Source organism: Culex quinquefasciatus, chromosome 2 (assembly GCF_015732765.1).
Source record: "Culex quinquefasciatus strain JHB chromosome 2, VPISU_Cqui_1.0_pri_paternal, whole genome shotgun sequence".
Taxonomy (NCBI): domain Eukaryota; kingdom Metazoa; phylum Arthropoda; class Insecta; order Diptera; family Culicidae; genus Culex; species Culex quinquefasciatus.
The window spans coordinates 210,176,685-210,203,133 of NC_051862.1; the positions used below are offsets into that span (position 1 = coordinate 210,176,685).

At 36.5% G+C, this 26,449-nt stretch overlaps 1 protein-coding gene across 4 annotated transcripts; it reads right to left on the minus strand.

Moving 5' to 3' along the window:
- Nucleotides 1-3,262: 3,262 nt before the first annotated feature.
- LOC6033296 lies at nt 3,263-26,449 on the minus strand. 4 transcript variants are annotated; one of them, XM_038257550.1, is made up of 6 exons: nt 26,367-26,449; nt 18,802-18,871; nt 18,104-18,730; nt 10,270-10,419; nt 9,982-10,145; nt 3,263-4,516 (listed from the first exon to the last, which is right to left on the minus strand). In XM_038257550.1, the coding sequence occupies exons 3-6, from the start codon at nt 18,597-18,599 to the stop codon at nt 3,374-3,376; spliced, it is 1,953 nt and encodes a 650-aa protein (XP_038113478.1). In that variant the 5' UTR covers nt 18,600-18,730; nt 18,802-18,871; nt 26,367-26,449; the 3' UTR covers nt 3,263-3,373. The 4 variants fall into 4 exon arrangements, with proteins under 4 accessions (XP_038113478.1, XP_038113476.1, XP_038113477.1 ...); XM_038257548.1 differs by having other exon boundaries at nt 18,802-19,144; nt 26,367-26,430; XM_038257549.1 differs by lacking the exon at nt 26,367-26,449 and adding an exon at nt 19,005-19,597.

The window sequence follows — 26,449 nt, forward strand, 5'->3', positions numbered from 1 at the left end:
CATGTAATAAGTTGGAAATGTAGAAATATCATCAGGACGTAGTAAAAACAGAGAATGCATGCAACATATGTCTTTTCAACATTTTTCATCAATTTATTTAAATTAAAATGACTTGTTGTGCTTTGAATCCCGGACACTGATAAAATCTGATTCGAAATCCGGACACTTTTGCTTCGAATTCCGAACACTCGTTTTGCTAATGAATCGCACAAATTTGGACTGAAATGTCAGTCAATGGCATTCTTAAGGTCTCAAATAAGCTGTTAACATAAAAAAAAATAAAAAATAAATTGCTTGAAATTAAGGAAATCAAAACCATAAATTTCTGCTTTGCCTTCCCGGTGCTTCGGACGCCTATGAAATATTTCAGTGAAATGTTTCACATTTTTGTTAAACTTATAATTTTATTTTAATTAATTGTTTTGGCAATAACTACACCGTTCAAAAAAACTTTAAATAAAAGTTAATGTAAGAATTCATCAAATCACACAGTTTTGACATTCATAATGTGAACTTATATCCAAATAACTTAAATAACTTATATCCAAATAACTTAAATAAGCTTCCCATGCGCCAGTGCCAACGCACACCGAGGGTTTGGTTTTCTAGCTTCGGTACGTGCCTGAACCCATTTGTGTATTGGTATCTTGGTACATCGTACCAGCGCACCACGACACTCTCGGCTCGCCCCATCGGTTTTGTTTCTGGCACTCACCCATGGCATGAACCCAGCGTGCCGTGGTACGCGCCGTGGTATTGAACCCGTTTTGTACCGCCAGCGCGTACCACGACACGTACCTCGGCTCGTATCGAGTGAAGCACCTTGGCTCATAACGTCATGATTCGAAATCCCGGACGCTTCGAAACCCGGACACCTCATCTTGTTTTATCAATTATTTGGATATAAGTTCGCATTATGAATGTCAAAACTGTGTTATTTGATGAATTCTAACATCAACTTTCATTTGAAGTTTGTTTGAACGCTGTAGTTAATGTCAAAACAGTTAAATAAAATAAAATTATAAGATTATCAAAAATGCGAAACATTTCACGTGAAATATTTCATAAGCGTCCGAAGCACCAGGAAGGCAAAGCAGAAATTTATGGTTTTGATTTCCTTAAATTCTAGCAAATTTTTGTATAAAATATCGATTGTATTGATATTAACAGCTTATTTAAGACCTAAAGAATGCCATTCACTAACATTTCAGTCCAAATTTGTGCGATTCATTAGCAAAATCGAGTGTCCGGAATTCGAAGCAAAAGTGTCCGGATTTCGAATCAGCTTTTATCAGTGTCCGGGATTCGAAGCACAACAAGTCATTTTAATTTTTAAATTCTGATGAAAAATTGTTAGAAAAGACATATTTTGCATGCTTTTGCTTAAAACTAACTGTTAATACTACATCCTGATGATATTTCTTCATTTCCAACTTATTACATGAATTTTTGTCAGCTATAACGAAAATGATATGCTACTAAGTGTCCGGATTTCGAATCATGACGTTACACCGGGTTCATGCCATGGGTGTGTGCCAGACACAAAACCGACGCGGCGAACCGAGAGTGTCGTGGTGCGCTGGTACGATGAACCAAAATACCCTCGGTTCGTGTGAGTCGGGTACGGGTGTGAACCGAACAAAGCAGGCGCAAAGCAAACCCGAGGTGCAAGTGAACCGCGTGTACCGCACGGTGCAGGGAAGCTTGCAAATAAGTGATAAAACAATATGAAGTGTACGGGAATTCGAATCATGACGTTACAATCGTGGTTTTACAAATATAATGAAAACTAAATGGTATTTTGTTGAATGCACTTGTATGTGAAATGATTTTTATAAGTTTTTTAAATATATTTTAGAAGGGTGACACAAACTTTGCAAAAGTGCGTAATTTTTATTTTAAAATTAATTTGCAAGTTTAATGATAAATCGTTGCTTAAGGATTTTTCAAAAAATATTCCTCCAATTTCAATAAAATTTCCAATAAATTTCATTCTGCTTTAATCAGATGTTAGGTACTTAAATTCATAACCAACTCGTTATTAGTTCAAATCACGAGGTGGAAGGTTTCTTAGTTCAACATAAGTTTGAGGCCCAGATTATAAAAAAGTGCACGTAATGGTTTTGAATAATTATAATCCCATATTTAAGCTAGCTTGACAGTTCTCCGCTTTATTCAAATTCGAACGTTCTATAAATCATATCTAAAAATGTTTCATGAGATTTTTGAAAAGCTTGATCAACTTTCCTTACAACTGGTTTTATTTTCGAGACTTACAAACAAGTTTAGAGCAAATTCAAAATAAATTCATGTGAAGAATTTGAATACGATTTTATCCATGAAATTCTCAAATATCCCTTTGGAATTAACCTAAATGTTAAAATAAATAGCCCTAGCTCAACGACCTTTACTTAGGAAAATTTGCTTTCAATTTCCCCATGCCACAAGTCGCCACAACTTCCTGGAAGGACACTCGCCCAGCCCAGCCCAACATAATCGTAAACACTCAACTGTCTTCGCCGTCGTCACGCGCCATTTTCCAGAACCAAAAACACTTCAACCAAAGTCAATGCAAACAGACCCCGGCACCACCGTTTCCCAAATCTTCGGACCGATTCTGCCTCCCTCTACCCTCGCTGGCGTCGTAAAATTGCTGGATTAAATTTTCATTTAAACCAGCGCAGATATCGTCGGAAGCAGCCGGAACCGAGAAAAGCCTAACCAACGCAGCAGCGGGGCGCGGACAAAATGCAGCAGGAATTCATAAATAAAGCATTAAGTCAGCCCATAAAAGAATATTGCTTTTTCAACGATTCTAAATGCTGACTAACCTGAAAGGGAACGAGGTTCGGGAAGTTAGTGATTCGAGGAGCGGGCAAATCTGCTTCAATGTACTTCCGATAATCGCAGCTCTTATCTGATTAACCCTCGACCCTTTTTTAGAATAACTCAATTTTTATACACAGGTCGTTTATCTAACGAGTCCTGCCAAGTGCGATAACTAAGACGAGTGCTGAAAAAATCGAGTCTAGCAACGGGTTCCCGATATTAAATGTTCGCTAAAGGGTTATTCGCTGTTCATATACCTACTTACAGTCGGCAAACGGGGAAACAATTTGTGTTGTCCTTTTAATATTGGTTGTATGCCTGCAGGATATTGCTGCTGTCTGTGTCTGGTTGTTCAGGTCGTATGCAAATTATAGCTATTTATGGATTTGTTTGAGGAGGGAGGAGTTTCGAAGCAAAAAAAAACCACGACCGCTCATCGGATATAAATTTAGCCTTACTTTTACTGGCAGACACTCACAGCTAATAAATAATCTATCATTCTCGTTCACAACCACACGCACTGCTTAAATCTAGAATGTTTGCGTCATTCTGCACACGGAAGTTGGTTGTACCGCAAACACGCCCCAATATTGTCTTCCGGGCTTCCCTTGTCCAACCCCTCACCAAAGTGGATCCCCAGCCCGAACGGGGTCACCGAAGTCTCCACCCGGCAGGGTGACACCCCGAGCGGACACAGTGAATTGCCACAGTGCACGGGACTACAGCTCGGGACGTCTCCCATCCCAGCACCAATGAAATCTTCCACGATACAAGGCAACGTGATTCGATCCGTACAGGTCGAGCCAAACTGACGCGCGTAGCGACCTTGCCGGTGAGATCCCTCAAAGCTACGGTACGAGTCGAAGATACTTCGTCGCGAGAAAAACGACGGGAAGAAACTTCCAAAGAATCCTCCTCCTCCACCCCCAGACCCCTCTTCGGCATCTGGATCATCCGCTTGGGTTTCATCCGGGGAAGATTCGTCCGCCACGGAATCATCCACAGCAGGCTCGTCCGCAGCCACTCCCTCATCGTTCGCCGGACTATCCAACAAACCAGGAGTCTCCCCAGCATCCGCTTCCCCCGGAACCCCGACATCCGCAGCCGGAATGTCCGCCGCTGGAGCCAACGGATCCGATGCAATCCCAGGATCCGTAAACGTTCCCGTCCCCGCCGGACCCACCCCTCCTCCAGGTACTCCAGCAGCCGCTCCTCCCGCCCCACCACCACCACCAACCCCAGATCCCCCACCACCCCCAGAACTACTCTCCAGCGGATTCCCGATCCGGAACGACTGATCGTGGCACGGCTCGTAAGCCACCGAGCACATGCCCTTCTCCTGCCGGATGCACGCCCTGTAGTTATGGTTCGCCAGATGCCGTCCATTCTCGGCAAAGTTGAACGTCTGGATGATTCCCTCGTTCCCCGTATAGTACTGCATGCACCCGCTGGGCGCCCTCTGACTAAACGGAATCTGCGTCACCCGGATCTCCCACAGTCGCTGGACGAACGAGCGCGGCGAGAAGTTCATCTCCAGCTCAATTTCCTCGTCGGCACGGGCCTTCGGACTCAGATCGTAGTACATGTGCTGTCCGCTGTTTTGGCCGCACAGGTTGAACGGGAAGACGCCGCCAGCCAGTTTGAACACGTCGCCGTCGCAGATGCCCGTTCGGCGGTTGGGTTGGCCCTGGGGAGAAAAGATTATTTTGATCATTTTTATTTATTTTTTTCAAAATCGCAATATTATTATAGTATTGAAGAAAATTCTTGCACATTTTTTCTCAAAAAGCTAACACAACTCGACGTTTTTGAAGTTGATGTCAGTAAACGCCTCAGTTTCGTCAAGATATGATAGATTTGGGCTCCCTGAACACGCTCCAATCGACAGAATTGAAATTTAGTGGAATCCCTTCCAACAAATAAAATTGAAAATTTGGGTACAATTTCTATGCAATTATCTAAAGCGACCATGCGCACCCACGTTTATCTATGGGGGTAGCAAAAATAAGGGTGTGCGCATGGTTGCTTACATGAGAGAACGCATGGTTGTCTAACATAATTCCATAGCATTTATACTCAAATTTACAATTTTATTTATTTGCAGAGAATTCACTAAATTTAATTCTGGTGATTAAAGCGTGTTCAGAGATCCCATTTCTATCATACCTTGACGAAACTGAGGCGTTTACTGACATCAACTTCAAAAATGTCGAGTTGTGTATTATTTAGTTATATCGCTGTATTTATTGAATTACAAAAAAAAAACAAATTAAAAAACACGGCAAAAGTCGTAAATTTGATTCCACTGGAAAAAACGAGAACAACTCAGGTCTAACAAAATGGGAAATTATATAAGGATATTTTTTGCCTTCCTCACTGAGGTAAGGCTATAATCCTGCTCTAAAAATAAACTTTTTATTAAAAGCTCGAAGACCCACCTTCATATATACATATCGACTCAGAATCGAAAACTGAACAAATGTCTGTGTGTGTGTGTATGTGTGTGTGTGTGTATGTGTGTGTGTGTATGTATGTATGTGTTCAAAAATCTTGCCAAGTTTTCTCAGCACTGGCAGAACCGATTTTGATCGAACCAGTTGCATTCGACTTGGTTTAGGGTCCCATACATCGCTATTGAATTGTTTGAAGTTTCGATAAGTAGTTCATAAGTTATGTATAAAAATGTGTTTTCACATATATCCGGTTCTCAATTATATGCATGTAAACGATGTCCGGATCCATCATCCAACCCATCGTTGGTTAGGTAATCAAGAGACCTTTCCAACGAGTCCACAACATTGAAGATCTGGCAACCCTGTCTCGAGTTATGACCACTTAAGTGATATTTATGTACTTTGTTGAAGCCGGATCTCACTTAAATGTATGTAAACAATGTCCGGAACCATCATCTGACCCGTCGTTGGTTAGGTAATCAAGAGACTTTTCCAACCAGTCCACAACATCGAAGATCTGGTAACCCTGTCTCGAGTTATGACCACTTAAGTGATATTTATGTACTTTTTTGAAGCCGGATCTCACTTAAATGCATGTAAACGACGTCCGGATCTATCATCCGACCCATCGTTGGTTAGATAATCGAGAGACCTTTCCAACGAGTCCACACCATTGAAGATCTGGCAACCCTGTCTCGAGTTATGACCACTTATGTGATATTTATGTACTTTTTTGAAGCCGGATCTCACTTAAATGTATGTAAACGATGTCCAGAACCATCATCCGACCCATCGTTGGTTAGGTAATCAAGAGACCTTTCCAACGAGTCCATATAATTGAAAATCTGGCTACCCTGCCTTGAGTTATGACCACTTAAGTGATATTTTTGTACTTTTTTGAAGCCGGATCTCACTTAAATGCATGTAAACGGTGTCCGGATCCATTATCCGACCCATCGTTGGCTAGGTAATCAAGAGACCTTTCCAACGAGCCCACAGCATCGAAGATCTGGTAACCCTGTCTGGAGTTATGACCACTTAAGTGATATTTATGTACTTTTTTGAAGCCGGATCTCACTTAAATGCATGTAAACGGTGTCCGGATCCATTATCCGACCCATCGTTGGCTAGGTAATCAAGAGACCTTTCCAACGAGTCCACACCATTGAAGATCTGGCAACCCTGTCTCGAGTTATGACCACTTATGTGATATTTATGTACTTTTTTGAAGCCGGATCTCACTTAAATGTATGTAAACAATGTCCAGAACCATCATCCGACCCGTCGTTGGTTAGGTAATCAAGAGACCTTTCCAACGAGTCCATATAATTGAAAATCTGGCTACCCTGTCTCGAGTTATGACCACTTAAGTGATATTTTTGTACTTTTTTGAAGCCGGATCTCACTTAAATGCATGTAAACGATGTCCGGATCCATTATCCGACCCATCGTTGGCTAGGTAATCAAGAGACCTTTCCAACGAGTCCACAACATCGAAGATCTGGTAACCCTGTCTGGAGTTATGACCACTTAAGTGATATTTATGTACTTTTTTGAAGCCAGATCTCACTTAAATGTATGTAAACGATGTCCAGAACCATCATCCGACCCATCATTGGTTAGGTAATCGAGATAACTTTCCAACGAGTCCTTATAATTGAAGATCTGGCAACCCTGTCTCGAGTTGTGACCACTCAAGTGATATTTATGTACTTTTTTGAAGCCGGATCTTAAATATGTAAACGATGTCCGGAACCATCATCCAACCCATCGTTGGTTAGGTAATCGAGAGATCTTTCCAACGAGTCCATATAATTGAAAATCTGGCAACCCTGTCTCGAGTTATGACCACTTAAGTGATATTTATGTACTTTTTTTAATCATCTTTCCAACGAGTCCACATAATTGACGATCTGGCAACCCTGTCTCGAGTTATGACAACTTAAGTTATATCTGTGTACTTATTTTTCTGGAGCTAACAAAAATAGCTGAAATATGTGTCCAAACCACTCATATTACTCATTGTTGGTAAAAAGTGAGGAAGGCATCAACCACATAGGTGGATTAAGTTAGTTTTTTACTTAAATGCACTATTTTTTTATAAATAAAAATTCGATTCTAATTATTCTAAATGGATAATTCGGGAAAATTATGTTTGGCATTTTGTAATAGACACAAGACGTGCGTTCAATTTTCACGGATTTTTAATTTTCTTGGTAACGGGATTTTTTCAAACCTTAGGAATTCCAGAGATCCCGGGAAAATTTTGAAATGCATGAAATCATTTAATTAGTTAATTTCCATTAACTGGTGAAAATCTTGACAACAATCTGAACAGTGATAGCAGATTTTAGATAGCAAAAAAGTATTTGATTTTTTGAGCAAAATATGTAGTTTGATGTGCTTGGATTTGGATTGTAAACCAACCTTTAATGAATTCTTTATTTAATGTGATAAAGATTAAATATGTTTATATAAAAATAAGGTTGCTACAAATATTTTTTAATTTTAAAATTGTTCCGTCAAAACATAAAGTAAAGTAAATCTTTCCCAGTTCCTGAGGGGAACACCCTTGAAGAGTATCGGGGCCGGCATTTACAAAGCGGATTCAGTGGCAGTTTCATTCTCAACTTAATGTTAACATGTTAAGGTTAATAATGTTAACATTCCATAGGTCGCCTCCCTAAGGTGTCGTGATAAGGTTCAGTTTGTGACGATACACTACCTTCCCTTTACTAAGCAATCGATTCCAGAAAAGAAAAGATCACCAGTTGTGTTGGTCCGAGCCGGGATTTGAACTCCGATCTACCGCTTACGAGGCGGAAGCGTTACCACTGGGCTACGTGGCTCGGTCACCGTCAAAACATAGATCTTTTGAAAACTAATGATTGCAAACGAACTTTACCAGTTTATAATGCATTTTCTAACAACTTATCCATTGGAATTGTGAGTTGTGATTTCAATTTTATATTTTTTTTATTTTTTCATTTTTAAATTCTTGAGGAAAACATGCAGATTTTTTATTAAATTTATCACATCAGATCAAAATTTACGAAATATTTGCGACACTCGATATTTAAAAAAAGTTGTGTTTGAAACATTGAATAGAAAAATACCTATCATCCCGTGTCGTGATTGCAAAGTCAAAAAATAAATCATTGGTATTTTTTTCATGAGAATAATGTATTTTATTTTATTTTTTTACATTTTGATATCTGAAAAAAAACAAATATTTCAGCGTTTATCAAGCTGGCAACAAAGTCACTTTCTATTTAAAAAAAATACTTCTAATGTAAGTAAAACATGTTCTTGATGGTTCAAATCATATTATTAATCTTCAAATCCAGTAGATTTGATTTGATTTTAGACGTTTTAGGAATATTAAGATTTATTCAACAAATGCTTTTTGGTCGATTTGTGTTATAACATAAAAAATGCATTTCCAGTAATTAAAAACATCAGGGAATGATAATTTTGTGGATATCTGGAGTATTTTTTAAAAAGGTCTTATAACCTAATGTGTTTCATATGGACCTTGTTTATTTTTAAAAGAATTTATTTTTATCCAAGAATTCAATAATTTGTCGGAAGATACAAAATCGAGCGTAAAAACAACATTAATTATGTTCATGATTTTTCAAAATTTTAAAAGCATTTTTGTATGGACAGCTTCCAAGATTGTATATAATGATAAAACATGTTTTTTTTTGGTCAAAGGGAAAGCAGTTATAAAATTTCAGCCAATGGTTTTTTTAAGCACCGAAAATGCTATTTTTTTAAAAAAAATCTCTCTTTTTGAATATTCCTGCTTTCTTGTAATAATCTGCATAATAATTTAAAAAAAAAAAACAATGTTTTATTTTGAGTTTGGATTTTTTTTAATTTTTGTGGGATGAAAAATTTAAAGTTTATGTAAATTACAGGTTTGAAAATATATATAAAAACGATTTCTTTTAAAACTAATGCAAACCTTGAAAAGATATCATAAAAATTGAAAATATTTTTAAAAAATACGTCTACTAAAAGTATGTATTCTAAAAGTATTTTGATGCTCAGCTCAAATTAACAGCATGTTAATTTATTGTAAAAAAAAAAATACGAGAAAATTGCTTTTGTCTCGGGAGAATACCGGTGAAAACCGGGAATTTGATAATCAAAATCTGTTGACAACCTGAGTTCTAAATCGTACGTATTGCCTTGTTTATATTTTTAATTACGAACATTATGCGGCAAATTAGAATTTTTGACTAGAAAATTGAAGTTAATTGTGTGACATTTATAAAACATCCGTAGTGTGTAAACCAGATCCTTGTGTCAATCTTGGAATAAATCTCTGAAAAGGCTTTAAATGTTTGGCTTTTTTTTCAGAGCTCCAGAGAGATCAATCTGGAGCTCTTAAAAAATAATATTTTAATTTAAAGAGCTCTAGAGATCACAAAACTTCATTCCAGAAAATGACCTCGACTGAAAAAAAAACCGGGCCATCCCAGGTCAAGTAAATGCTTCATACTATTTCGTATGGGAAAATTCAGCTTATCAGCTAGTAGCATTTAAAAAACAAATTGGACACCTGTACATGAAAACCCACCACATATTATCAACTCATTCAACAGGTTAAAATCAAGCTAACTACATTAGATGAAAAGTGCAATGACACCATCAACCCCTCCGAAATCAAACTCCCTTATAACAAAATTACCAATGCAAAATGGACGAAATCAAATTTAAGCTGGGTAATTTCCTCGCTCATCAGCTTGATTTTCAGCTTGCAGACGGACATGTCCTTGGGCAGCAGCGCCGGGAAGCTCGGCGACAGAAAGTAGGTGATGTTGTTGGCCATCTCCTGATCGCAGGTGGCCGTGACTGAGGAGAAAAAAGAAGCAGATCCGAAAAAAGTTTCAAAATTAACCCCAAAGTTTAGCGATAAAGTGAATTAATCAGCAGGCTAAAATGAAGGGAGGAGGGGGTCAGATGGGGGTCCTCTTACAGATACAGCAAACGCCGAAGCCGAGGGCACACTGGCCACGGGCCGCCCCGCCCTGGATGCGGCACTCGTACACGTTCATGCACTGGCCGGTGCGCAGGCCGTCCTCCGAGAGGCACTCGTCGTCCACTGGGACCGGGAAAAAGTTGAGCACTGCAAAGAAAAAAAGAGTGGTGAGGGGAAGGGTGTGTAGCATTTTAAAAATTCATATTAATCGGTGTAACTGATGGCACTTGGAAATGGGTTTTGTTGGGAGTTTTTTTTTCGGGTTGTTTTGTTTTTGGCGAGCACGAGATTGGACAGATTGATGACCGGTGATCAATTTTGTTATTAAAAGAGTTTTACAATATATTTTTGCGTAAATATTACGAGCGGGGTTGCCTTCACGGATATTACAAACGAAATTCAAAACCTTGTATTAACGCGATACAAATTCAATTTATTGAATCTAACGTTTCATATTCCGTAACATAGCAGCCAATTGCTCTCCATTTTAAACCTTTCCGGAAGGCTCCCACCACCGTTATTGCCGGCAAAAGGATTAATGTGGAAGTGATCCCCGACAAATCCAACCACCATAAACGATTATGCAAAACATCACCACGTCGCTAAACAAGAGTTGAAGATGTGATGTGTCGAGGTCTTACGGGTGGTCTTTTTGGTGCACAATGCCAGTGGTGCCCAAGTTGTATTATTCATCTATTTAAACCAGTTGGGGAACAAGTATCATATTCTCTATGAAAATTTGAAAATATCTTGAAAAATTCAAGATAAAAAAGTAGATTTTTATAACAACCACTGTCCCAACACCAAATCCGTCAGAGCTCACAAGGGTGGATACTCCTTACTCTGTCCCCACATTTTACCTGATTCCCGGGAAGAGGAAGTGCACACACACACAGACAGCATCCACCAGCATAAAATATGCATTCGCTGGTAAAGCGATAAAGCTGATCAACCTTCCAGCTTGACGAGCTTAGCGCGGGAAAACCTCGAAAAACACATCCAGCATGAAGCTGGCTGGCAGCAAAAACCGGTGCTCCGCGCGTGAACTGAGCATTCTCGACTGGCATCGACATCACGAGCGAGATGGTTTACCTTGATTAAATTAAACAAGTACGACCATGCGGATCTCAGGAGATGATGCATGTCATATGCCTAAATGAGAGTAAAGTTTTGTCAGACAGACTGTCTCTAATTGTAAAGAGATGAGCAAGAGGTATGGTTTACTGCCAAGCTCACTAGAGATTGTAGCAAGAATTATTAACTTATTTTGTTCTTTCAAATTTCACTGGCGTTTCATACTTGATTAAATATAATTCAACATAAGTAAACAATCATGGTGAATTCACAACTCAATAATATTCAGATTTGTTGTCTTATAACTATTTTTTATCATGTTAAAGTAATTCCACATTTTTACAAAAAAAAACATCTTTCAAAAAATGTATTTATACAGAAAAAAAGTATTTATTTACCTTTTGTTCTTTGCATGAAGCCACCCATACAAGGCTACATAAAGTTTTTGCAGCTGTTCATACCAAAATGGTTGTAAATATTCGAAAAAAACGTTACTTAATCCACCTTTAGATGGTTGGTGCCTTCCTCTCATATTTTTATCAAAATATCTGAGATCCGGCCTAAAAAAAAGTTAATTAAAAACACTAAAGTACTTATAACTTTTGATAGGGTTGCCAGATCTTCAATCTTTTGGGCTAGTTGGAAAGGTCTTTTGATTACCTATCCAACGATGGGTTGCATGATAGATCCGGACAACTTTTTCATCAAAATATTTGAGATCCGGCATCAAAAAAGTGTATACGTACCACTTAAGTGCTCATAACTTTTGATGGGATTGTCAGATCTTCAATCTTTTAAACGCGTTAGAAAGGTCTTTCAAATACCTTTCTAACAATATATAGCATGATGGGTTTTCTTACAAAAAACACCCTTTTTAAAATATTTCAAACTCTAGCCAAATTGTTTTTAAGCATAACTTTTGAAGTACTTTTCTAAACTTCATAATATTAACTAGGGTCTTGTGGGACCTCAAGATGGATCGAATAAGACCAAAACGGTCCAAATCGGTTCAGCCAGTCCGGAGATAATCGTGTGCATTACAACTTTGAATTAGTGCTTAGAAAATTAAATATGCGATTTTATAAATAGGAGCAAAGAATAAACAAAAGCAAGAAAATCAAGCAAAAAACCTACTTCACTTGTTAAAGATGGGGGATAGGAGAAGGAAGCTTAAATGTTAAATCACAGTTGTAAAACTCAGGCTGAGTACACGTATTTCGTCATAAGTTCCCCTAAGGCTAAGAACTGTTGCTCCTTATTTCGGCAACCACGAAGGCGAGTCAACATTTAACTCGCGAGGGCAAGAAATTCCGTGATCGTGAAGAGATCACCATCAGCTACCCCGTCCTGTGCTGTGTTTCCAGCAGTGACGTTAGCGTACGTCCGAAACCCGGGTGGATTTGGTTTCCCAGCAGATCCCTGGTTGACTTGAGCTGCAGCCGATGAACTGGCAAATTTTTGCGTTGAGTTGGCTGGTTTCTTCTTTTTGTTGTTCTCCAGCTTCTCGAGGTATTCCTTCCTGGCGGTGCATCCACGGTAGTTTGCTGTGTGATTACCTTTACAGTTCACACATTTGACAAGCAGTTGTTCAGAATTTGATTCTGATTCGATAGGTATACGTGAAGGTGGGTCTACGAGGTCAAATAAAGTAGTCCATTTTTCGAGTGATTTTATAGCCTTTCCTCATTGAAGTGAGGAAGGCAAAAACTGTAACTTTTGAAGGAATTTTCTGATCGATTTGGTGTTTTTGGAAAAGTTGTAGGTATTGATGAAGATATTCAGAAAAACATAAATTTTGTCGATTTTAAATTATTTTTTTTACGAAAAAAAATCTTACAATCCGCATGATTAATTTTTAATTTTTTTTTACGTTTTAGGGGACCAAAATATGTACATTGTATGTAAATAAAAATAGAAATTTTATGTAAAAAAACATAACTTCAGTATTTAATATAAAATAAATTTTGTAATCGAAAAGTACTTGACATTTTTTTTTTTTGATAATGTGCACCGCTTTTAAGATGAACCCATTTCAAATTTATTTTTTACTGAAATATTCCCGTTTTTTGGTTTTTTTTAATAGTGGCCATGATCCTAAAAAATATTTCTTTCGAAAAGTTCAGAGTTTTGGTTACTGAAATACAGCAAATAAACGAAAAAAGACAAAGTTTAAGTTTTTCAAGTCTCATCCATTCCTACGTTATATAATGCCAATGTCTCAGCAACTAATGGTCTAATTTTCAATGTTAAAAAAAGAAAAATATGTAAAATTTTGTAATCTCATCTTCTATTTTAAAGGGAAAACAATCTATATTATGCCTATTTCAAATTTCAGTCTAGATCCTAAATTCAACAAAACTTCATTTGACTTATTAGTTTTTCTCCAAACATTTCGTTTGGCTGGACTAAATTTGCCCAAGAGTCATTTTTATGTATAATTTTCGGATCTTTAGAAAAAGGCCACTACATTTTTGAGCACGGCATTGAAAGTTTTATTTAAAAAACAGCATTAAAACTAAGGTAACTCAGAATCGGTGAACTTTATTAATCTCAAATGTTTGCATTGCAGGTCCAAGTTTACATTTTAAAAAATATTAAAAAATTGCCGAAATGTCAATTTTTTTTTCTAAAACACCCTTTTACGAACATTCATAACCCGGTCAAATAATGCTCTGGGCTGTTATACGTTGCTAAGATTCACAGTAATGCATTCTGCTAAATCGCCCAACCAAACCACAATTTAAAAAAAAATAATTTTTAATCTGGCTGAAACTTTTTTGGTGCCTTGCCCAAAGGAGCCATCCTGCATCATTAGTTTGTCCATATAATTTTCCATACAAATTTGGCAGCTGAGCAATTCTCTACAAAACCGGCCGATTTCGACCATTTTTATTTATTGTATTTTTTGATTTGGCTCAAACTTTGTGGGGGCCTTCCCTATGACCAAAGAAGCCATTTTGCATCATTAGTTTGTCCATATAAATTTCCATACAAATTTGGCAGCTGTTCATACAAAAATGGTACGTAAATATTCGAAAATCTGTAACTATTGAAGGAATTTTTTGATCAATTTGGTGTCTTCGGCAAAGTTGTAGGTATTATTAAGGACTATATAGAAAAAAATAGGTACACGGAAAAAAAAATTTCCCGATTTTTTTATTAACTTTTTTTTCACAAAAACTCAAATTCCCCAAATACGTATTTTTTGATTTTCGAGATTTTTTGATATGTTTTAGGGGACAAAAATCCGCAACTTTTGAGCTATAGAGAAACATGGTCAAAAAATCTGCCGCCGAGTTATGATTTTTTGAAAAACTGGTGATTTTGGAAAAATCGAAATTTCATACATAAAATTTTTTGACCTCATTTTTATGCAAAATTGAATTTGCAATCGAAAATTACTTTACAGATTTTTTGATAAAGGGCCCCGTTTTCAAGATATAGCCACCGAAAGTTAGATTTCAGCGAAATATTTGCAGTTTTTCGATTTTTAAAAATAGTGACCATGAGTGACCATCTCTAAAAATATTTTTTTGAAAAAGTTCAGAAAATTTGCTATAAAATTGTCTAAGAGACATCGAAGATTGGACCTCTGGTTGTTGAGATACAGCGGCTTAAAGAAAAAGAAACACGAAAATTGAAGTTTTTTAAGTCTCACCCAAACAGCCCACGATTTTCTAATGACGATATCTCAGCAATTAATGGTTCAATTTTCAATGTTAACACATGAAACATTCGTGAAATTTTCCGATCTCTTCGAAAAAAATATTTTGAAAAAAATTAAATCAAGACTAACATTTTAAAAGGGCCAAACATTGAATATTATGCCCATTTGAAATGTTAGTCTTCATTTAAAAATTTTCAAAATATTTTTTTCGAAGAGATCGGAAAATTTCACGAATGCTTCATGTGTTATCATTGAAAATTAAACCATTAATTGCTGAGATATCGTCATTAGAAAATCGTGGGCTGTTTGGGTGAGACTTAGAAAACTTCAATTTTCGTGTTTCTTTTTCTTTTAGCCGCTGTATCTCAACAACCAGAGGTCCAATCTTCGATGTCTCTTAGACAATTTTATAGCAAATTTTCTGAACTTTTCAAAAAAAAATATTTTTAGAGATGGTCACTCATGGTCACTATTTTAAAAATCTAAAACTGCAAATATTTCGCTGAAATCAAACTTTCGGTGGCTATATCTTGAAAACGGGGCCCTTTATCAAAAAATCTGTAAAGTAATTTTCGATTGCAAATTCAATTTTGCATAAAAAAATGAGGTCAAAAAATTTTATGTATGAAATTTCGATTTTTTCCAAAAATCACCAGTTTTTCAAAAAATCATAACTCGGCGGCAGATTTTTTGACCATGTTTCTCTATAGCTCAAAAGTTGCGGATTTTTGTCCCCTAAAACATATAAAAAAATCTCGAAAATCAAAAAATACGTATTTTGGGAATTTGAGTTTTTGTGAAAAAAAAGTTAATAAAAAAAATCACCAAAATTTTTTTTCCGTGTACCTATTTTTTTCTAAATAGTCCTTAACAATACCTACAACTTTGCCGAAGACACCAAATTGATCAAAAAATTCCTTCAAAAGTTACAGATTTTCGAATATTTACGTACCATTTTTGTATGAACAGCTGCCAAATTTGTATAGAAATTTATATGGACAAACTAATGATGCAAAATGGCTTCTTTGGTCATAGGGAAGGCCCCCACAAAGTTTGAGCCAAATCAAAAAATACAAATAAAATCCATTTCCGGTTTTGGTAGAGAATTGCTCAGCTGTCCAAACAAAAATGATATATGAAAATTCAAAAATCGGAATCTTTTGAAGCATTTTTTTTAATCGATGTGTCGTCTTCGGCAAAGTTGTAAGGACTACACTAAATGAATTATACACGGTAAAAAAATGTGATTTTCATTTTTTTTCAAACTTTTTGTCACTAACGCTATAGTCCATGAAATTACCTATCTTTTGACCTATATGAGTATGGGTGTTGGAGGATGTTGGAAAAAGATATTAAGATTTAAAAAAAATCCATTTTTAACAGTAATTTACAAAAGCTATGAGAAAAAATCAAACCAATCCTGGATGTCTATGGCACATTTTGAAGTGCTTCAAAAGACCTTTCGAATGCATCTTAGAGAGTTGGAATTGAAGAAGTTTTACGGAAATGCGAGCAATTTTAAGATTTTTAATGTTTTTCGACCTCAAACTTCAAAGCCCGTTTTACCCCACTTCCCTTTGTCTTAGAGGGCTCATATTTGGCATGAGTTCATCTCATGCATAGACAAACAAACGCTGAAAGTTTCATCCAAATCGGAGCACCTCGATACGACCTGTTACACATTGGTGAAAAACTCGCTCTTAAGTGAAATTTTGATAAAGTGCACCGTTTTCAAGTTAAAGCAATTTTCAGGTAACTTTTTTGAAAAAAAAATTGTCGCAGTTTTTCATTTTTTAAATAAGTGCACATGTTTGCCCACCTTTGAAAAAAAAATGAAAAGCTGAGAAAACTCTCTATATTTTACGTTTTTGAACTATGATGATACGACCCTTTGTCATGCAAAGGTTTAAGAACAGGAAAATTGATGTTTTTTAAGTCTCACACAAATAACCCACCATTTTCTAACTTCGATATCTGCGATTTTCAATGGTAAAATATGAAACACGCGTGAAATTTTCAGATCTTTTCGAAACCCATATTTTCATAATTTTAAATTAAGACTAACATTTCAAAAGAGTTTAATATTAAGAGCGAGTCCACGGGGGCATACCCCTTTGTATGGAACGTTGTGTGGACCTCACCAATCGGCCTGAAATTTTCAGGGGTTGTTTGTACATATAAAACTAGCATCTGGCCAAAATATGAGTACTCTAGGTCAACGGGAAGTGGGGAAATCGGGACACAAAGTTTGAAGGTTCAAAAACGTCAAAAATCTTAAAAAGGCTATAACTTAGGCAAAGTTCAATTCATTTTCAAAATTTAAAATGCATCTGAAAGGGCTTAAAAATGCAACAAAATGCAGGGTAAAGCATCCCAATTGGTTAAATCTAAAGGGAGTTATTGGCATTTTAGTGAAAAAATAGCATAATTTTCAAACTCAAATAAAAAAGTGTTCCATCCAGATATCAACTCGGTTCGACCTGCTGCTTGTAGGGGACATCTGGGACTACCATCTGAGACTGAGAACACTTTGGTTAAGGCATTTTTATGCATGTTCCTATTGTGAAATTGGAACACGAATATGATAAAATTATCACCAGAAAATGGGATCTAAGGGGTCTCCCGAGCAAAAATTTACAATAAAAAAATTCACTAAAAGTAAAAGTGTCTATTTAATATGTTAAACTATAAGTACAAACAACCCCTGACATTTTCAGGCAGATTGGTGAGGTCGATGCGAGATGGGTATGCTTTGCTCGTGGCATCGCTCTTAAATATTTAAGCCTTTTGAAATGTTAGTCTTGATTTAAAATTTCTGTTTTGAAACATTGAAGATTGAGCTCTATTTTTTCTGAGATACAGCGAATAAAAGATAACCAAACAGGAAAATTGGAGTTTTCAAAATCTCACCGAAGTCTCATTCAAATAGGTCCCAATTTCTCAGCCAATATCTCAGCAATCTGATTTTCAATGTTAATAAGCTCATATCTTGGCTCATACGCATTCGCAAAGTTTTGATGTTATTATGAATAAGTATCGGATTGAAAAAAATACAAGATATTATTATTAAATGAACTCTAGTACACTCACCCTTCGCACTCCGTCCTCTGGTCCGATTGAATCCAAAGTCATTCCTCTCGCCTAATCCGAGGATATCACTCTCCCCCGCTAATCCGTCTTCCATTCCAAATCCGGACTCACTGTCGCCGTTCCGACCAGTCCAATTTCTTCGCCGAAATCTGGTTCCATTCGCCAAATTGGGGTCAAATCCCGACAGCATCCTCCGTGACGACGACGATGATAAATCCGTGTCCCGCGAGACCCCACTCCGGTCCCCTTGATCACCACCACCACCAGCAGCGGTGGGCGTTCCCCAAATGTCGTAATTTTTCATCGGTGGCCAGGATTTGGACGCGAGTGAGGGAGCCGCGTGGCCGCCGGGGAACGTCATCAACGCCATCGCCGCCGTGGCTGTCAGAACCAGTGTCAGCGTCAATGTCGGTGCTGGTTGGGCAATTAATCCGCGATTATTTACATTTAATTTGGGCATATTTCCCAGCGGTGGTCGTGGGGGTGGTGACATCATGATGTGCTGCTCTTTTGCGTGCGATCGAAAAGTGGCTTATCGCATGGTTAAATATTAAATGCATTGCATTGCTTCAGTCCCTGGAGAGGGTAGTGCCGAAAATGTAGGGTTCTTTTCAGAAAAAATGGGGCCTGTTGGGAAATAAAAAGGGATGGAATTACCAATCAACTGATGTTGGTTTAACGTTTGAATGAATACGAACCGAAAATGAAGGTTTTAATGGATTATTCACTGATTGATAGCAGTTTTGTTCTGTTGTGGATAACTTCAGTCTACGATAAAGAAGAGTCATTTATTGTGAGTCTTTTATGATATAAATATTTTTTTTTTTTTTCAGTGCAAAAACTTTGATTTTGGAATTTTGGAATATTATTACAGCACTGTTATGCAGACAGCCTCACTCACATATTCCTCACTCTAACCTAGTAGATGATACTCTGTTGACAGTCCAAATAAACAAATTCCTAGACAGCAAGTCAACACACAATTTCACGCACAGATAGTTTCCATATTTGTCCTGACGTCAGTCAGCGTTGAACGTTGACCTGATCGAAAATCAAAAAACTGTGTACTTCACCAAAATGGACAAGCACTGACCAACCGACACAACTCCCCAAGGTATCGTCCAACCAGAAGTGCAAACTCGTTTTCCCTTTTTACGCCACTTTGAGTTCCCAACCGGGGTACGTTTTTTTTCTCTGCCCACTTTTCATCACACATTTCAATACTTTGTATGCTGAAATTTCATACACAACCGGGCTGGCGAAAAACTGACGCTTGTTGTTCATACACTATATGTGATGTTTCGGTGTACACTTTTAATTGCAATTTCATTTTATTTGCACATGCTCGTTTGTTTGCGAAACGATGATTTCAACCTTTTTTTTCTTCCTTCCTGTCTGTCTACACCTGTCCACGTTGTAAACTACTGCATTTCATTCACACTTTTTGTTCTGCAGCAGTGGAAAAACCTTGCATATTTTTTCCTCAATATGAAATGATGATTATTTTTCATCTTTTTTGTTCTGAGCCCACTCGTTGAAAAGTGCATTCTCAAGCCATTACTTGTGAAAGGTTCTTTTTTGTGTACAAAAATTCATTCTCTGTGTAACTTTGTTGTGTCCATGCAGTGTGCAAAGGGAATATAATTGTGTATTTAACGTACATTAAGAAATGACATGTACCCATAATTATGTGATTGGTGTGTCCGAAAAAAGGTATTTTTTAGCTAGTAAAAAGCATAAATGAACTTCAACTGCTTTATGTTAAACGTTAAATGATAACTATGGATTCAACAAAAAAATCTTTTACTTAAACATTGTGGCGCAAACGACAACTTTCTGGGTCTACGCATTCTGCGAGATTAAGTACTTTTTTTCCACCTTAAAGCAAAATTATGGTTTTTTGTTTGAAAAAGCAAACTTGATGATTGTAAAGGAGTTTGAAATTGAATAACAAACCCATTTTTGAAAGTATGAGAAATTAGTAACTCATTTATAAATTCTAGGTGGGTAATTCTCTACCAACTCACACGAAACCAGGAAATGTTGCCCTGACCCCTCTTCGATTTGCGTGAAACTTTGTCTTAAGGGGTAACTTTTGTCCCTGATCACGAATCCGAGGTCCGTTTTTGATATCTCGTGACGGAGGGGGGTACGGCACCTTTCATTTTTTAACATGCGAAAAAGAGGTGTTTTTCAATAATTTGCGGCCTGAAACGGTGATGAGATAGAAATTTTGTGTCAAAGGGACTTTATGTAAAATTGGACGCCCGATTTGATGGCGTACTCAGAGTTCCGAAAAACGTATTTTTCATCGAAAAAAAACACTAAAAAGTGTTAAAAATTCTCGCATTTTCCATTACTTGACTGTAAAATTTTTTGGAACATGTCATTATATGGGAAATTTAATGTTCTTTTCAAATCTACATTGACCCAGAAGGGTCATTTTTTCATTTAGAACAAAATATTTCATTTTAAAGTTTCGTGTTTTTTCTAACTTTACGGGGATATTTTTTAGAGTATATGAATGTTCTACAAAGTTGTAGAGCAGACAATTAAAAAAAAATTGAAATATATACATAAAGGGTTTGCTTACAAACATCACGAGTTATCGCGATTGTACAAAACATAAGTTTTTAAAAAATACTTTGTGTGTTTCTCTTTGTTTCGTCGTCCGTTTCTGTCGCGGGTGACCATCAACGGCCATGATCGATGACGACCAACTTTTTCAAAACTTTTTTGTCGTAAAATCACGATAACTCGTGATGTTTACAAGTAAACCCCTTTTTTTACTGTGAACAGATACGGACCACTGCGACACTTGCGTATCTACTGTAGTATGATCTGTTCTCAGGTTTTCTGTTTTGCTGCTATACACAGCCTGCCGAACGATCGTCTTCCGTACCGTCAGTGGGGGTGACTATTGGTCAAAAAACGATACACCTTTCGTATTTTCTTAATAACAAAAACAATTTTAATAACATCGAAAATCTTTCAACGTAGATTTGTTCTTAGATAGTTTACTAACATTTTCCCAAAATATGGTTGATTTTGATGAACACTACCTTAAATGCCTATTGTTTTAAAATTGACCCAATCTCACCCCTTAGAGTAGGTGACATTGGGTCAAATGAAACTAAAATGATGCTCAAATACAACGATATGGTAAAACCAAGTCATCCAACAGTGTTTCTTGTTCGAGGGAATTGTAAAGACACGCTACAATGTTTGAAGTGGAGATTTTCAAACATTTGGGTAGTTTTCGAGCAATTCTAACAAAAATATTAGAAAAATGATTTTTCGAGAGGTCATTTTTGGCCAAAAACATACCCCAACTTTAGACAGCTGCCAAAATAACAGGATTTGTTCTAGGAACGAGATTTTTTTAGCGAAGTCATCTTAAGATGACTCCTACAAAATCTTTTCAACAGAATTCATTTTCATTGAGAAGAACCTGAAAAATGGTAAAATCCGTCAAAAATCACTTTGACCCAATCTCACCTCCCCCCCCCCCCCCACCCCCGACCCAATGTCACCCCCACTGACGGTAGCGCTATTGTTTGAGCGAGACAGTATTTGACGAATTATTCGAGCAGTTGCCCCCTCTCATTCCCCAGACCAATCCCCCAAATGCCATGCCACACGAGCACGAGAGACCGATCCGAAGACGTAGAGATGAGCGAGATTGAGGGGAAATCTCGTTTATTTTTGACCCATCTAGAGATCGTTACCGATCATATATCCCAATCTTCAGCTCGAATTTTGCCTGAGAGCATGTGACCGAGTCGAAAGTAGCATTTGAAGCTCTTCTCTGCGTATTGTTACAGAGTTCTTCAACGCTCAGACTCAGTCGCCAACCTACCCCTTTTGCCTCGCCAAATGGGTTTCAAGCCATCGACATTCCGCTTACAAAGCGAAACCCGTACCACTACACCACGGGAGCTCGGCAAGTAAATCCCTTATGTATATACATCATTTTTTTGTAATTGTAGAATCTACAACTTTGTAGAACATTATTACACTCTAATAAAATAACCTTGCAAAGTTAGAAAAAAACACAAAATCTCAAAAAGAAAACTTTTGTTCTAAATAAAAAAATGACCCTTCTGGGTCAATGTAGATTCGAAAAGTACATTAATTTTCACATAAAATGACATGTTCCAAAAAAACTTTTTAGTGTTTTTTTTTTTATGAAAAATACGTTTTTTTTCGAAATGCTAAGTACGCCATCAAATCGGGCGTCTAATTACACTTAAAAGTCCCTTTGACACCAAATTTCTATCTCATCACCGTTTCAGGCTGCAAGTGATTGAAAAACACTTCTTTTTTCGCATGTTAAAAAATGAAAGGGGTCGTACCACCCCTCCGTCACGAGATATCAAAAAACGGACCTCGGATTCGTGATCAGGGACAAAAGTTTTCCCTTAGGACAAAGTTTCACGCAAATCGAAGAGGGGTCGGGGCAACTTCTGTGTGAGTCATAACAATGAAAAATCATAACAATCTTCTGAGAAATTCTTAACGTTTTCGCAAATTTGTCGATTTATCGACTTTCATTTGTATTTCTTTTAATTTAGATGAAACTATATCCATCGAATCATTAGGTTCAAATAAGCCATTTTGTAACATTGGTTTCTTCATAAAAGTCTCCGTACAAATGTAGGGGCTGGCCATAAAAAAAGTGTTATGCAGTATTCAAGAATCTGCAAAAAAAAATAATTTAATATCTATTTCTCAAAAAAAAAATGAATTTTGACAAACATCACCCCTTTGTATTTTTTGATTTTTGGTATGTTTTTCGCCAAGTTATGATTTTTTCATTTGTGACTTTAAATTTGCGATTTTTATCAAAAATCACCAGTAAAAAAATATTAAATTTGGATATGGAATGTAAATTTAGAATCAAAAAATACTTGATTTTTGATAAAATGCAGCGTTTTCATCTTCACTACACTGTAAGGTCCATTTTAAAATTAAAATAAAAGTTTTCAGAATATATATATTCATAAAAATATTCAAAATATGTTTTATTCCTTGCCATTTTTGTGGCAATGTTGACCTGACCTTTTGTTTCTAAGGAAAGTGTGAACAGTTTAGAAAATTTTACACGAGTTTAATTTTCTACTTTTACATTTTTTATCGGGCTTTACAAAGAATTAAAATAAATAAAGATGAGTTTCATTATCTTGTAGAGAGTTGTCTCAGCTCTTCAAAATATTTTTATTCTCAAGCATTTATTTTTTCGATTTTTTTTTTTTTGCTGTGTTAAGGCAGTTATGAAAGCAGATTGATTTTCTATAAAAAAAAACTTTAAACGTTTGATTTATGTTTTTCTTGCTTCATTTTGCTAAACAAATTTAAATTAAAATTTCAAACCATAAATTAAAAAAAATAGAGTTCATCTTTCCAATGCCTTTGAAGACGAAAAATGGTTGAAAAATAGATCTTTTGGTAAATTTTCAAATCGAAGCCCACCTAAAGGCGAGGTTTGGTTTTAAAGGGTTAAAAAATGATAATTTTTCTATAAAATTTCAACTTTACTATGTCTTTAACTCGAATATGGGATTTTTTGTCAAAATATGACAAAAGTATTTTTTGATTCCAAATTATATTTTACATCTAATCTAATCTAATCTAATCTAATCTAATCTAATCTAATCGAACACAAGCGCAGCCAGTCCGAAGAAAGCATCCTGGAAGAACTTGCGGTTAGATTACGCCTCAAGTCCTTTCCTGTCTATATTAATAATTGCAGTACATCCGAGTAACCCAAAAAATGTACAGCAAAAATTAAAGCGGCCAGGCCTACTGCGTTGCATGAACTGCAGAGACAGATTCGGTGAACGGATCACATTTCACAGAATCAACAGGGGAGGAAGGATGCGTGGACATACCGTACCAAACACCCAAATTTTATTTTACATCTAGAAAATGATTTTTGAATGCTTTTTCGAATAAATTTTCAATACTTTCAAAAAAGCACTATTTTTTTCATAAATTTATAAGGCCGTTGCAAATATTTTTCAAAGTTTATGTCACCCCTTCAAAATTTGTTCGAAAACTCAGGGGCAAAAAAATATTTTTTCCAAAAATTTTCAAAATTTTAAAGGGAATAGAAGTCTAACCAACTGTAAACAATTAGAAATCAATTTTCCTGCATTTAAAATCATATTTGGCATGTCTGGGATCGATCAAAAATATTTTGTATAAAGTTTTTATTTCGGCGAAACAAAAAAAAATTTAATACTTGGATATTTTGAAAACTAATGATTGCAAAACAACTGTGCAGGTGTAAAATTCACTTTAAAACACTTTTTTCATTCAAATGTTGAGAAGATGGTTTGTTACTTAAATTTTTATATTTTTTTATTTTTTGCTTCCTCTCCCCCCCTCGGCCCAGACCAAAGTCAAGGGACAACAACTTCAAAAAATATTTGCAACGTCCCAACATTGTCAAAAAAAACTAAGCCTCCGTAATACCCTTTAACTCAAAAGTTTGTACTTTTTGACCACTTAATAAAAAATATCATAATTTTAAACAAAATCGAAGGGGGTGAAGCTTGTCAACATCAAGTATTTGAGATGAACTAAAGAAGGGAAAATTTGTTTTCCATGTACCTATTTCTTCGATTAGCTCTTAACATAACCAAAAACTTTGCCAGAAATAGTTAAAACAGTTGTTTAGCGAAATTTTAAGCAACAGCTCTCCTATTTTAGTTATCTTACTTTATTCAATTTCGAATCCTATAAATTGTAAATTAAACAGCGCTTATGAGAATCTTTATTTAAAATGCATTAATTTTCCAAACATAACTTAAATTTACATTCAATAAAAAAACGTTTCTTAATCCACCATTAGGTGGGTGGTGCCTTCCTCACATTTACAAAGTAATAATGAAAATAGGTTTATGAAAAAAATATATACCTGATACAGACATTTCCAGAAAACATGCAGACTCTCATTTGAAGCAATGTGGCAACCGGGCGTTTCGCATCTGGCGTGACTCTCGCACGTAAACAAAAAGACCCGGCCTTTTGAGGTTATGCAAAAAATCACCCTACAAAAATCTTTTTTTTTTGGTATAACTTTTTAAATACTTTACTAAACAAAATAAAATTTAATAGGGTCTTAGGGGACCCCAAAACGAACAAAATAAGGCGGATCCGGCCAAAATCGGTTCAGTCAGTTCTGAGATAATCGTGTGGAAAAAATCGTGTCTACACACATCCCCACAGACACTTGTTCAGAATTTGATTCTGAGTCGATAGGTGTACGTGAAGGAATATCTAGGAGGTGTATTTAAAAAGTTCATTTTTCAAGTGATTTTATAGCCTTGCCTCAGTGAGGTGAGGAAGGCAAAACATATTTTAGTTAAACCAAATCAAACCAAAAAAAAAGAAGTTTTGAGAAAACTTGATACATTAAATATGTAACTTGGTGTACGGGATGTAGAAACGATTGACTGAGTTTAAATTTTAAGCAGTTAGTTGAATTACTTAATTTTTTTTATCAAAATATCAATGAATTCATGAAAATGTTCCTTATCCTACAGAATTACGTTTATGAAAATACAAAATTAAACGTTATTCAATGCATCCTAGGGACCATCCATAAACTATATGGACACTCTTTTGGAAAGGAAACTTTGAAACAGATGAATTTATAAAATTTGATTAGCACAGTTAAATTCTCTTTTTTTAGGTCACCCCCTTTTTCTTCACAATTTCTCCACACTCAACATTGTCACCGAGTATCACTTTCCGTATAATTGCCGGAACTGAAATCCGTCTTCTCATTTACCGATAATGACTTTTTAACACAAAATATCACTTTTGCCTCTTTCTGTCTTCAGCATCTCTGGCAGACGACGACGACGACGTCGATGTCAATAATAACATGACACTTTCTCCTCACTCGCTCGCGCAGTTCACGTGTGCACGCCCCAGCGCAAATAATTGGTCACTCAGTCAGCAGTTGATTGAAGCTCCATTAAGCGCCAGCCAGCCAGCCACCATCACCTGGCTTAACTTCGGGTCACTTGTTTAAATGGCAAACGGACAAAAAATCCCCCACGCACAACGATCTTTTACGAACTCGAACTCTGGCAGAGCAACGAACTTGGCTAAACTTTCAAATCCGTAGTTGGTAATTTTAAAGCACTTTCAATTAACACGTTTTTAAATCTCGGTTAAACACATGCAATTGATTTCCAGTAGAGATGCACCTCGATGCAACAGCATTGGAACCACAGCTGCTGAATCCCACCTTAGGAAGATGACGTTCAAGTTCAGTAACGTAGCAACGAAGAGATGCGCGCGCGCGAAAAACACGTCCGTACCGTATGAAAG

Coding starts and splice junctions, on each gene's coding strand:
- LOC6033296 (XM_038257550.1), bottom strand. CDS start 18,599: ATGATGTCACCACCCCCACGACCACCGCTGGGAAATATGCCCAAATTA. Junction 10,146..10,269: donor CTTCGGCGTTTGCTGTATCT/GTAAGAGGACCC, acceptor TTTTCTCCTCAG/TCACGGCCACCTGCGATCAG. Junction 4,517..9,981: donor ATTTCGTCCATTTTGCATTG/GTAATTTTGTTA, acceptor TTTTCTCCCCAG/GGCCAACCCAACCGCCGAAC.